This window comes from Tasmannia lanceolata, unplaced genomic scaffold (genome assembly GCF_043159265.1).
Source record: "Tasmannia lanceolata isolate RefF3 unplaced genomic scaffold, GAP_Taslan_0.1 ptg000005l, whole genome shotgun sequence".
Classification (NCBI taxonomy): domain Eukaryota; kingdom Viridiplantae; phylum Streptophyta; class Magnoliopsida; order Canellales; family Winteraceae; genus Tasmannia; species Tasmannia lanceolata.
The window spans coordinates 4857535-4870690 of NW_027518682.1; the positions used below are offsets into that span (position 1 = coordinate 4857535).

The 13156-nt window shown below is 40.1% G+C and overlaps 2 protein-coding genes across 2 annotated transcripts; both read left to right on the forward strand.

Moving 5' to 3' along the window:
- Nucleotides 1-340: 340 nt before the first annotated feature.
- LOC143877182 (ALG6, ALG8 glycosyltransferase family) lies at nt 341-8626 on the forward strand. The gene is made up of 4 exons (XM_077379072.1): nt 341-1240; nt 4462-4668; nt 4743-4980; nt 8217-8626. Exons 1-4 carry the CDS (start codon nt 482-484, stop codon nt 8591-8593), a joined length of 1581 nt encoding a protein of 526 aa, XP_077235187.1. The 5' UTR covers nt 341-481; the 3' UTR covers nt 8594-8626.
- A 2449-nt stretch (nt 8627-11075) lies between these two features.
- On the forward strand, nt 11076-12817 carry LOC143876502 (E3 ubiquitin-protein ligase ATL4-like). Its single transcript, XM_077378206.1, has one exon. The coding sequence runs from the start codon at nt 11340-11342 to the stop codon at nt 12360-12362; it is 1023 nt and encodes a 340-aa protein (XP_077234321.1). The 5' UTR covers nt 11076-11339; the 3' UTR covers nt 12363-12817.
- The last annotated feature ends 339 nt before the right edge of the window (nt 12818-13156 follow it).

Consider the following 13156-nt stretch of genomic DNA (forward strand, 5'->3'; position numbering starts at 1 on the left):
AACTAAGGTTTTAAATTTTGGTTTCGTTACTCGTTTCGGGCCCCACAAAAATTGAAATTTCGAACAAAAATTTCGCTCGAAATCCGGCGACTTAATAAAAACTATATTTTATTTGTTAACGAAGAAATTTCAGAATAATTACAAAATAATTAAAAAATCTAAAAATATGGTCGAAATCCCTAAAATTTCGCACGAAATTTCGACCAAAATAATTACCTATTTCGGGTAAGTGCCATTTCGGTTTCGGTCTCCACCGAAACCCGAAATCTCGGATTTCGGTCGAAATTTAAAACCATGGGTCTAACTCGACCTAGCCCGTATTGGATCCAAAGGCCCAGTGGGTCCACTCCCAATCGCCATTAGAGTTCGGTCCAATTACATCCCAGCTGAAACTGGGCTCTTCTCAAGGTCCTTTACGCCATCCAGTTCTTCTATCAAAGCCTTCTCCTCTTCTCTGGAAACAGAGCTCTCTCCCTCCTCCATGCCAATTACCAGAAATATGAAGAAAAAGAAAGAAAAAGAAGCTTCTTCCACGGCTATGAAAGAACTCGCCTGGTTCGTTGGCCTCGCCACATGCATCAAACTCCTCCTAATTCCAGCCTATCACAGCACCGATTTCGAAGTCCACAGACATTGGCTCGCCCTCACTCATTCCCTCCCCTTATCCATCTGGTATCTAGACGAAACAAGCCCTTGGACCCTTGATTATCCCCCTCTATTCTCCTACTTTGAAAAATTCCTCTCCATCTTCGCCAATCTCGTAGACCCTAAAATCGTCCATCTCCACAATGGTCTCAATTACGCTGCAGACTCCGTAATAATCTTCCAGAGGCTCACCGTTATAATCTCTGATCTGGTTTTGTTCTATGGAGTATATAGACTTACTAGAAATCTCAACGAGGAGAAAAGGAGGATGGTTTTTGTTTTGCTTATTTGGTCTCCTGTGCTTATAATAGTTGATCATATTCATTTTCAGTATAATGGGTTTCTTATTGGGATTTTGTTGGTTTCTTTGTCGTTTATGGAAGAAGGGAAGGATTTGATGGGGGGTTTGTTTTTCTCAGTGCTGTTGTGCTTCAAGCATCTTTTTGCGGTCGCGGCGCCTGTGTATTTTGTTTATTTGTTGAGGCATTATTGTAGGGGTGGGGTTTTGAAGGGAATTGGGAGATTTTTGTTGATGGGAGGGGTGGTGGCTGCTGTGTTTTCTGTCGCTTTTGGACCCTTTTTGTATTATGGGCAGGTAAGCTAAGGTATGATTTTTTGTATTCCTTTTTATTAATATTGATTGCCTCCATTCAATTAAAAAAGGTATGATTTTTGTGATTGATGGGTTCCCCCCCTTTTTTCTTGATAATGTGGGTATGGTTTGTCTAGTTTCGATGCTAACATACAACCCTTTGGCTGAAGTTTGGTTTAGTTTTTTTTTTTGCTCCTTGTTTTATTGTTGTAATTTGTCACTCTTTCTGAGGTTTTTTAATCTTAAATTCTTAATACATAGATGGCTTGCAGGATTTTAGATGTTTTCAGCACCTTTGAATTGTATCTGGATTCTAGTGTTTTTTTTACACTGACTTTGATTAATGGGTTTTTGTTGAACACCTGAGTCCAATTGTTTTGGAGAGCTTGGCTTTAGCTTAGTGCTGGTTGCTCATTTTTTTTTGTTGGTTTTGCTATGTTTGGTATGGTTTCTAAGATCTTCCAATAGTATTACTGTTTATTTTGAAATGGTAAAACTGCCAATTTGACGATCGTTAGACTTCACAATGTACATTGGGCTTTTGTATGCATGGAATCGGTGCATAAAACGCATTGTCATAGTTAATATAAGATGGGAGGTATTGGACTTGTTTAGGGGAGAAGTATGACACATACTTCCTATACGAGCGAAGCTCTTCAAAATGGGATTATGGCCGTGGAATGTTGTAGGTTTGCAGGAGCACCATAACTAAGTGCATTTGTATGCTAGTTGAAGACATTATTCTTGAACTGAAGTTTCTCATGCCCCTTGATACTTTAATTATTGGATGAAGGGAAAGATTATACCCTAGGATTACCAAAATTAGGGGCAATTTGGTTAAGAACTCCTCTACATTCACTGACTGGCTATAATGACGATGTTTTCAATAGTTCCTGCCAAGGAAGGTGCTTAGTTGCTTCAATCTACATTGCTTGAAACTATACTAGGTGGATATTAGACCCATGGATTGTGGTTGACATACATGATGCACTGTATTTTGGATATTTGTTGTGTGCATCAGCGCATGTTGTTGGGATTGTTGCGGAGGGTATCTGTGTATCTATGTTAAATGGATTCTTTTGAATGAGAGAAGTATCGTGTCATACATGTATCAGATTTTGACACTCCACGAATTCTGGTGTGACACTTGTAGATCTCTTTTATCTTTTATGAATTTTATTAGCATAAATTCACATTTACATAGGTTTTAAGTTTTTTCCTGCCTAAGAGTAAGCTTTTTATAAGGAAATAATGTGTCACATTTACTATCCGTATTAAAGCTCGACAATAATGTTTCTGTCAGAATCTCCAATGGAAATACAGGAAAACCCATTCAATTCTCAATTCTTCCCAATATGTAACCCGTTAAACCATATTATTATGTTAACATATTATATTTTAAAATTGATTACAATATACTGCCGATCCACAAATCCTTTTTTGTTTAGGTTTGTCGAATTCGACAATTGGTCCTGGTGTCGGACTCTGACACGTATCCATATCCATGTAGGGGGGGGGGGGGGGTTATGATTTCCCTTTTTAAATTTATTGTATTGTATATTATTTGGTTTCCTTGGATGAATATTGTATAATTTATTGTTGGCAAAGGTATCGTTTGCGATCTTGATCAGTGAATAGGAGCTCTGTTCCATTGATGAATTTTTGAATCATTATTATATTTATTATTTAGTGTTACACTTGTGTATATTCACTTTTGGGAAGTGCTTCAGAAAAGAAAAAAAACCACTCTTGGGAATTTTAAGGTTTCTAGGATAACATGCATAAATTGTGTACTGTGGCATTGCTCTATGAGAAACCACCTTTTCTATTGGCTACTGTGGCTTAGGTGCCTATTCATCTTCTTTGCTTCAAGTGGCAGTGAGTTCTAGAGTCCCTAGAGAACCTTTATATTTGGGACTTTTCTCCTGATTGTGTTTTGGAACTATCTTCAAATTGTCTGCTGTTCTTTTATTTGTAACTTTTGCTTTTCTTATTTGATAAATCTATGCTTCAAATGATTAGTGGCTTGGCTTGGGAATTAGATCCAAAGGCTAACAACCTTTATTGCATGGACTCTCTGCCCTACCTATGCCGAATCCGTGTCGACACGCGAATCGGACATGGATTCACGTAGGACAGCCGGATTCTTGTCATAGCCATGTGCCACACGAATTCTATCTTTTCGAGCAAATCTGGTACATCATTGTCTCTTTTAAAATATGAATCATGCATAATTTCCCTTTAAACATGTTTTCTTCTTAACAATTTATATATATATATAAAAGCATTGTCCGTCCTCTCTTTAATAATAGCCATAATGCCTCCACCCTCCACCTCCGAACATCGACCCCCCTTCCCCAATGTTTTAAATTTCGGTGGAAATCCTGTAAAATCAAAGAAACATAGAGAAGCATTTGCAAATGATGGAATTTGAAGATGAAACTTCAAGAAATGTTATAAAACCATAAATACACACTTAGAAAGAATCACGTAAGTAAGCCAACCATCCATAATTGTTTAAAAACATCAAACACCCGGTGACACGCACTGTCGTGCATGTCTTATAATTTGGTACATACCAAATTTCACATAAAATTTATATAAATATGTATACATAATGCATGCACCACATTTTGCATGAAATTCATATAAATAATTAAATATAATTATACAATACATATTAGTATAGTATGCTATTACACATACAATTTTAGTTTATGCATTTCGGTTTCGGTTTTGATTTAGGTGGAATTTAAAATCATGCTTCCTCCTTCTTCTTGGTTGGCGTTTGTCGATCTGACACCTTGAACCTGTGTCAGATCCCGACACGCGAATCCAAATCCATGCAAAACATCTAACAACTAAACATAAATATTGTACTATGAGGGAGCCATCCTTTCCAAGGTCTGCAGGGCTAGTGTTTCAATTGTTTGCCTGACAATGAGTTTCAATTATTATTCGTTTCAATTGTTTGCCTGACAGGGAGGTTCAATTATTATTCTTTTTGCACTCCTTTCTTTTAGTGTTGCTAACTTTAATGAGCATATCTTTTTATTTTCATGGTTGGCTTAAGCCTACTCGTTTATGCTGTTAGGGTATCCTATATTCCAAGATAAACAATTCAATCTTTATGTAGGCATCATATCACAGGAAGTTGAGGCAGTTTAGAGAAGCCTTCTATTGTTTCATCACATTCTAATAATTGAGCGAGGCTTTTCTTGCAGATTGTGCAAATTCTTCGCCGCTTGTTTCCATTTGGCAGGGGATTGTGCCATGCATATTGGGCTCCTAATTTCTGGGTATTTTACATAATTTTTGATAAAGGACTTGCTTTCTTGCTTGCAAAGCTGGGATTCAATATTCAGGCACCTACAGCTTCATTTACTGGTGGGCTAGTGGGGGATTCCTCACCCTTTGCCATACTTCCTCAGGTACATCCTTTCGGATGCTTTCATTAAGTGAATATCACTACTGACAACTAATATTGGATTTCATGTAATGGCAGATTACTCCCGTAGTAACCTTTTTGTTAGTCATACTTGCAATATCTCCTTGTCTTGTTAAGGCATGGAGAGAGCCTCAGCCAAAGCATATCACTAGATGGGTAGCATATGCCTACACGTGTGGTTTTATCTTTGGATGGCATGTTCATGAGAAAGCATCACTTCATTTTGTGATCCCCCTTGGTATCGTTGCTATGCATAGTGTAGAGGACGCAAGGCACTACTTTTTGCTATCAATAGGTATGTCTTTTCTAAACAGTTGTGCACTTTCCTTTCATTTTCTTTTTTTTCTTTTTTTTTGTTTGCGATGATGATAGTATTAATAGAGCAACAGAAGCAAGGAGATAGAGGGGATCTTGATTCAAAAGAAAGCAACAACGAGCTAAAAACAAACAAAAAAAATACACAAGATCACCCAAGATCCTGAAGGGGGAGGGGTGATCAAAAGTCTTAATCTCGTCTCTGTCAACTCTGGAACGGGCAAGTTTATCAACATCGCAATTTGCTGATCGCCAAACATGCCAAATCTCAATGTCATGACTCAATCAAATCGGTATCCCCATGATAGCATTCGTGAACCTCTAAGGATAGTGCTGACCATCAAAAATCATAATCTCATCTCTATTAACTCTGAAACTGGCAAGTTGATCAACATAGCAATTTGCTGATCGCCAAACATGCCAAATCTCATTGTTGTGACTCTCAATCAAATCAGTATCCCCACGATAGCATTCGTGAACCTCTAAGGATTGTGCTGACCATCTTAAGTCATCTAACAACAGTAAGAGAATCGCCTTCAATGATAAGGAAGTCCAACACTGTATGATCAACAAGACGAATAGCATAGTAAAGCCAGGCACCTCCGCCTCATTGGAATCCTTCTTACCCATAGGACCTGAATAGGCCCTGTAATCTCTCTCTCGCCCATAGGACCTGAGTAGGCCCTGTACTCTCTCTCTCTCTCTCTCTCTCTCTCTCTCTCTCTCTCTCTCTCTCTCTCTCTCTCTCTCTCGGAGCTTCTCAGAAGGCCCCATTGCCAATTGCACGCGGTTTCCCGATACTTGAACCATCGAAGTGCAAATTCAAGAACCCAAGAGGAGCAGGATCCCAACTTGGGGCTAGGGGGCTTCTTCCCACAACAGTTCATCTGAATATCTTCCTAGGATCTGTAGAAAGCATTCACCGAAAGACCCTTGAAAATAAGGAAGATAATCAGAAGTCATAATCTCATCTCCGTGATGGAGCTCCCAGCCTACATCACTCCGTCAACTTCGAAACGAGCAAGCTGACCAACATCGCAAGTTGCTAATCGCCTGGCGTGTTGAATCTCAATGTCTTGGGCCTCGATCAAATCAGTATTTCCTCGATAGCATCCATGAACCTCTACAGGCAGCACCAACCATCTTTCACCCATCTAGCAACATTAAGGGAATCACCATCAATAACAAGGAAGTCCAACATGGTCTGATTGACAAGAGAAATATCATAGCAAAGGGCCTGCACCTACGACTCATTGAAATGCTTCTTGTCAATAGGACCTGGATAGGCCTAAGTAATCTCTCTCGGAGCTCATCAGAAGACCTCAATGCCAGCTGGTCCCGGAATCCCAATGCTCAAACTATCGAAGTTCAACTTTAGGAGCCCAAGAGGAGGAGAATCCCCACCTGGGGTTGGGGTGCTCCTTCCTTCAACAAATCATCTGAATCTCTTCCCAGGACCTATAGAAAGTAGTCACCGAAAGGCTCTTGAAAATACGGAGGCTCATTGCCCACTGGACAACCGCAGAAAGTACTTGCCTTTGAATGTTCTGTGTGCTGCTAGAAATACCTTTAAACACTTTTATATTCCTTTCCTTCTAGACCAACCAGAGCAAAGCAATTCGGAAAAGATTCCGAAGGACTCTACCTCTAAACAATTGCACACGTGATTTCTTGTCTTGTGTATGTTGACCCTTTTCTGAAAAACTTCTAAGCTCATCAGGATCCAATTTAGAAATCTTTAGAAGACTAGAGGGAGCAATGGCAACCACTACGTTCTCCATTTCTTGAACTGTTGAGATGATTATCGCCATTTCTCTATCACCGCTTTTGCAACCTTCAATTTCTCACGTTGTAGCCCATTTTGTTTTTGAGGTAAGCTTTTGTCTCCACAGGAACCACCAACCGGAAGGAGCTTTCATCATCATAAATCTTTGAAGCGTTGCTTCTGTTTCTTATGCGCCAGATGTCTAGCCATATCGTTTGACTTGATTAAGGTAGCCCTCTTCCAAGACTCCATGGTAGCTAGTTAGACTCCACATGGGAGTCCCACGGAAACAGAACTGTCACCCAGGTACAGGTACCACTAGTTTCTGACCCAGCAAGCGATCTTTCTACAGTGCCTGTGTTCCTTGTGACTCCGGTAGGACTACTCAGGTCTTCCCATAGAATACGGGTTGTGTTTCCAAGCCTCGACCTTTCGTTTGCTGCCACGCGGGGTCTACAGTTTGAAACGGAAGTGGTGGTAGCTGCAATCGGTACATTTTTAGTCACCGTCCTTCCAAGGAGCCATTTCCCCTTGCTTGGTTGGTTATTCTTCTCTTTTTGGTTTCTCACCACCTCCCATCCTTGTCTTTCTACCTCTCGCTCCGGTCTGCATTTCAAGCAAAAATGTCTCTGTTTGGAAGTTGATGAAGCCGCAGTCTCTGCATCGCCAGTCACTTGGTTTCAGATTCTGTGGCACTCAGATTTGAAGTGAGGCGATTCGGGTTTTGCATCGCCAGTCAGCTGGCTTCGGTTATTGGTTTTATAGGATTATATAATAGTATTTGAGGGAGTCACATGTCTTATGGCAAACAACAAGGTCTAGGGTGTCAGGAGAGACCCAACTCAAATGAACTAAAATGAGCAGTTACTCTTAATTACTCTTAATGGAGCAGATAGAAGTATTCTTTCTATTTCCCAAGATTAATTTCTCCAACAGCTTAGATTCAAGAAGGAATTAAATGAAACTAAAATGAACATGGACAAATACTTGAAACTAAGGGCCTCTTTGGATGCAACTAAAAATCATTTATAAATAATCTTATATGCATATTCTCTTATTTGCGTATATTCTTCTATCCAAATTATGGTTATAAAGTCTTATATCTGCCTCTGTTAATGGCTTCCAAAGTGAACTTCCTTTTACGAGTTGGATTAACTTCACATATTCTTATCTGCAATAAGGGGCGATTTTGGTGGTATTCAAAGAGGCCCTAAATCTTTAACTCATTCTAAAATTTAAATATAACATACCATGAAGGTTTGACAGCAATTCAAAGAAGAGAGGATTGCTAAAGACCATCATTCATAAAGATTTTGGCTGTGACTTAATTAATCTCTGCTAAAACTTTCTTAAAATTCTTCTTGCATTTTGACAATTACATTTTTTTGTGAGGGTTTTGACTCACCATAGAATCTAATTTGAAGACTTATAATTGGTTTTTTGTGATTCAGTGTCTTGTTATTCCATATTCCCTCTGCTGTTTGAAACGAAAGAATATCCCATAAAAGTGTTGCTGCTGTTCATACACTCCATTCTCATGTGGGTAGGCTTCTCCATGCAATTTTGCAAGACTCCAGCACTCAAAGGAAGTGAAAGAGTAGAATCAAAGGGCTCTGTTGAGGAAAATGAAAGAGGACTGATTGGATGGTGTGGAATAATTTATCTTTTGGGTATGTTGGGTGTGGAAATATGGGCTCAGTTCTTACACCCTTGTATTTTTGGTGACAGGCTTCCATTTTTGCCTCTTATGATAGTGTCAATTTATTGTGCATTGGGGATGATGTACTCTTGGGTTTTTCAGCTCAAATCGTTATTTAGATGCCCTTAATGAGACCCTCCTTAAGAATGATATTCACACTCCCATCTTTTGAGAAATATGCTATTAATTTGTGGATATGAAACTATGAGATCGATTCCCTATGATGTGAGCTCCCTTAGATATGGAGCGGTGTGCACCTTTATGCAATTAGCATGTTCTGGACTGTTCATCTTACGGGCCCCACTATGAAATGCCCTAGCAAATCCCTAATAATAATAGTAGTATTAGTAGCAGTAATAGTAAATTAATATCAAGGGTGGTGCCTCCTGCAGGAGCATGCCCGATCAGGCACCATATAAAAACTCTAATAAAGGATAGTAATAATAACAGGGATATTTGAATAAAACATGGTAGCGTAGATTCAAAGGTGTGAATATGAAGATGCAATTTTTATTTTTTTTTAAAGAATGCTTTACAAGTACTACTGCTAAAACAGAGGTTTGATTAAGTTATAATGGGTTTTAATGAAACCTAGATAAGAGAAACCAATATACAAAAGGCTACAGATGGCCAGTAACCATGGGTTTGTAGATGGAGAAAATGGGAATAAAGTTTAGATAGAGAAGCATAGAAAAGTAGAAAGGTTGAAACACATGGAGAGGGCACAATCCAAACATGAGTCTCTAAATATTATTTTCTTCTGATGTTGTTGGGTAAATGAGCAATAGCTACTGAATATATCACCCGCCCCACTAGCAAGATTAGAAAATTAAGGAAAAGCCATTTCCATAGTTCCATACACCCAGGCCTAATCATGATTCTCCTGAAAGCTTCAAAGAGTGAGCATGCTAAGGGTGCAATCAACGCAAAGGCATTCCTTTTATATTTTCTACGTTTGTGTTGGGTTATAGTTGAGAGAGAGAGAGAGAGAGAGAGAGAGAGAGAGATTAATAGTATCTTAGCTTAAAAGCCTAAAATAGGTTCGACGTAAAATGACCGTAAAACCAAATTCATGCCCATTTTTAACTAGAAAATTAGCATAAAATTTTCTTTTTACACCCATTTTACATCGAAGGAAACAGGGCCTAAGTTTCAAACATTCATGGCAGTATGTGCATTATGAGGTAAAACTAGAACAAAGACTTAAAATTGTTATATATTTAAGGATAAAGACTTATTTAGTGAAGGTCAAAATACCCAAATCCCTGCAACTCACTTGAGTCCGATCCTCAGCAAGGAACTCGTACTCCCATTTTTCTCGGCAAGAGACATTTAATTCCAGAAAAATTAATTTTCCAATCAGTAAGTCATCTGTGTAAGTCTTTTACTTTTTTGTATGTTTTTTATTTTATAATATTTTTAATGAGCAATGATAGATACAAGGGAGCCCTTGCATAAAGAGCCGCAGAAGGGCTCTTGATTGGATCCACATCATTTTCGGTTATATTTTAAAATGGGTTGAAAAAGTAAAATCAGTTACATTTGATGATGTGATCCAATCAAGAGCCCTTCTGAAGCTCTTTATGCAAGGGCTCCCTTGTATCTATCATTCCTCTTCTTTTAATACATCTTCCTTAAAAGTATCATGGAATTCTAGTTTAAAATTTTGAGATTTACTCTTAGTTTCCACATTTTTAGCATTTTTCAATCTCCACCAAACATGTGGCATGTGTACAGTGATGGATTAAGACGTTTGCAAATTACAAAGAAATTCTAACCACTGCCACCTGTTCTAAATCCGATGGGACCCACCTCTCTAATGATGAAATCGTGACTGTAGAATGGATCACCAATTGACACATAGTGACATAGATATATAGATATGACTGTAGGCCTCTTAGATGAGAAAGGGATTTTGTTGGGCATTTTGGATCCAAAAGATTCCCCCCCCCACCCCAGCATAGGACCGTAGACATGGATAATGTTGTTGTTGTGGGTCCGAACGGTGAATGGTTCTGATCACCACACCCACTTGTCAATTGCATTAGGTGGTGGGGCCCACGAGAAGGATAGTTGGGCTTGGGCCAACGGTTTTATGAATGTCCAGACGGTGGTTGTTAGGCTCTATCCTAAGATCCAGTTTTTTGGTTCCGCGTGACACACGAGGATGATTGGAACCGTTGATTTGACCTCTAACTACAATTTAAGAGGAATGATTTTGGGATAATCTCGATTGGATAATCCTAGTTTTAGGTTGGAGAAGAAAATCTAAACCGTTGATTTTTTTTTTAAAGTCAGTTGTCTTATGTGTGGGATGATAACCAGGTGGGTCAGCTTATGCTTTCTACATGATCGACGGTCTTGATTGAACGTCTAGCCAGTAGTATTCCACAATAACGCCTTTGAACCCGGCGAGTGTCCGTAGAACAAACAACAAACAGAAAAAGAGAAATAAAAATTCCACCCACCCCACCACCCTCTTCTCACCATTCACCACCCGTATCCTCACGTGCAAGGCACGTGACTCATATGAAAATGAAATCGTTCAACTGAACCTACGAAAAGAGCATTTAAGCTTCTCAACTGAACCTAATGGAGAAAGAAAGGAACACCGTAAGTCCATTACATGACTCTCTCTCTCTCTCTCTCTCTCTCTCTCTCTCTAGTTGCGTGAACCCATAATTCATACATCAGCTGCGTCCATACATCTGCATCTGCATTTAATCGCTGAAAAGATTTTAATAAATACACCCCACAACACCCTCTCTCTCTCTCTCTCTCTCTCTCTCTCTCTCCATAAAACCACAGCAACATTCATCAAGAAAGTGAAAAGAGAGAGAAAAAAAAGGTGAGAGAGAGAGAGAGAGAGAAGAGAATGACTTATCGTTCCCTCTTAGACTTTGTTTCTCCCCCTCTTCCTCCTCCTTTACTTCCTCATATCTCAAAACCCTCAAACAATGCCATAAACCCTATCACAAGTATTCTCATAATCGCTCTAATCCTGGCCATTGTTTTTCTAGTTTCAGCCTCCCTCCACCTCCTCCTCCGCTTCCTCGACAGATTCCACCCTCATTCCTCATCCGACGTGGAGCCCTTCGAAGAAAACCAAGAACCCCACGTGGACAATCCCATCTACAGCCACGTGCCAACCAACCAACAAATCCTCATAGACTCCCTCCCTCTCTTCTCTTTCTCTTCTCTTGGGCCCCACAAATCCGGTGGGGCCGATTGTGCGGTATGCATCTCGAGATTCGAACCTCACGATCAGCTCCGCCTCCTCCCCAACTGCTGCCACGCGTTCCACTCTCGTTGCATCGACACGTGGCTCTCATCCAACCGCACCTGCCCTCTCTGCCGATCCAGCGTCCACGTGGAGGATTTTGAATCCGCCAACGCCGCGGATGTGGGGTCCACCAAGTCGTCGTCCGTTGCGAGTAGTTTCCGGTTGGAGATCGGAAGCGTTAGCCGGAGGAGGGAGGAGTTACCACCGGAAGATGCCGGTATTGGTAACCGGAGGTCTTATTCTATGGGATCGTTCGATTATGTTTTGGATGACGACGTGGCAGAGGTTGTGGTTGTGGGGCCCACGGCGCACCATAGGCGTGGGATTTCGGAATGCGCCGGGGGTGCGTATCATAATAATAATAAAGATGATAATCCAGCACCGCCCGGAGCTGACGTGGCGAATGCCGCCGGGGAGAGGAGTTGGTTGATGGAGTACGTGGAAAGGTTGGCTTCTTCGTCTTTCTCTTCAAGAGCTCTCTCGTTTCGATTATCCGGCAGGATCTCCGGTGCCGGAAGTAGCCGGAGAAGCGACGGGAGTTTTGATTTGGAAGGTAATCCGGTCGGAGAGGAGACTAGTTACTCTCAATTCTTTAGCTGGCTCGGGGGGACATGATCAGTAATTTTTACAAAATTAGAGGGGCAAATATACTCGACCGAATGACGAAAATACCCTTCCGTGTTTTGAGACGATTTAGGCTTTCGCCGTTCGAATTTCTTGTATGTAAATACTAGGCTCCACCGGTCGAATCTGGAATGAACAGAAGAAGAAGAAGAATGCAAATTACAGAAATGCCCCTAGCAATGGCTTAAATGACAATGAGTGTCAATGACCGACAAATTGAGGGTGTTTTGGTCATTTCGGAAGAGGCGTCTGTTTTTTACTTGATTTGGGAATAGTGTAAAAAAACAGAGGGACTAAAGTTGTTTTGGATTCATTACATGCCCTTTTCGTTATGTCTTTTGCTCTTTTTAAAATTCAGGGTAAAAAAGGCCCCAACAACCCACCGTTGTGATTTTAATACAAGGGAGGGAGGAGAAATAAATAAAGATCTGTGAAAATCAAAACCCTTTATTACTGTTGAAAATGAAATGAAATTACATTGAAATTGAATTTTGTTGGGTTTTGATTTTGCTGCTTCCCCATGAATTTCTATTTATTGCTTAGACTTTGAAGTCTTGTGTGAGTGACAACACAACACGGATTAATTGCTTGCATTTATGACCAGCAACTGAACCTTTAAACTCTCTCTCTCTCTCTCTCTCTCTCTCCCTCCAATATTTCTGTGGATATGTTTGGATGTATGTCAAAATTGCAATTTGGGTAAAGTTGCAACAAAAAGAGTAGTAGTATTTGGGTGTCAGGTAAATTACAATTTGGGTTAGTGCAATGTAGCAAGGACTACTGAA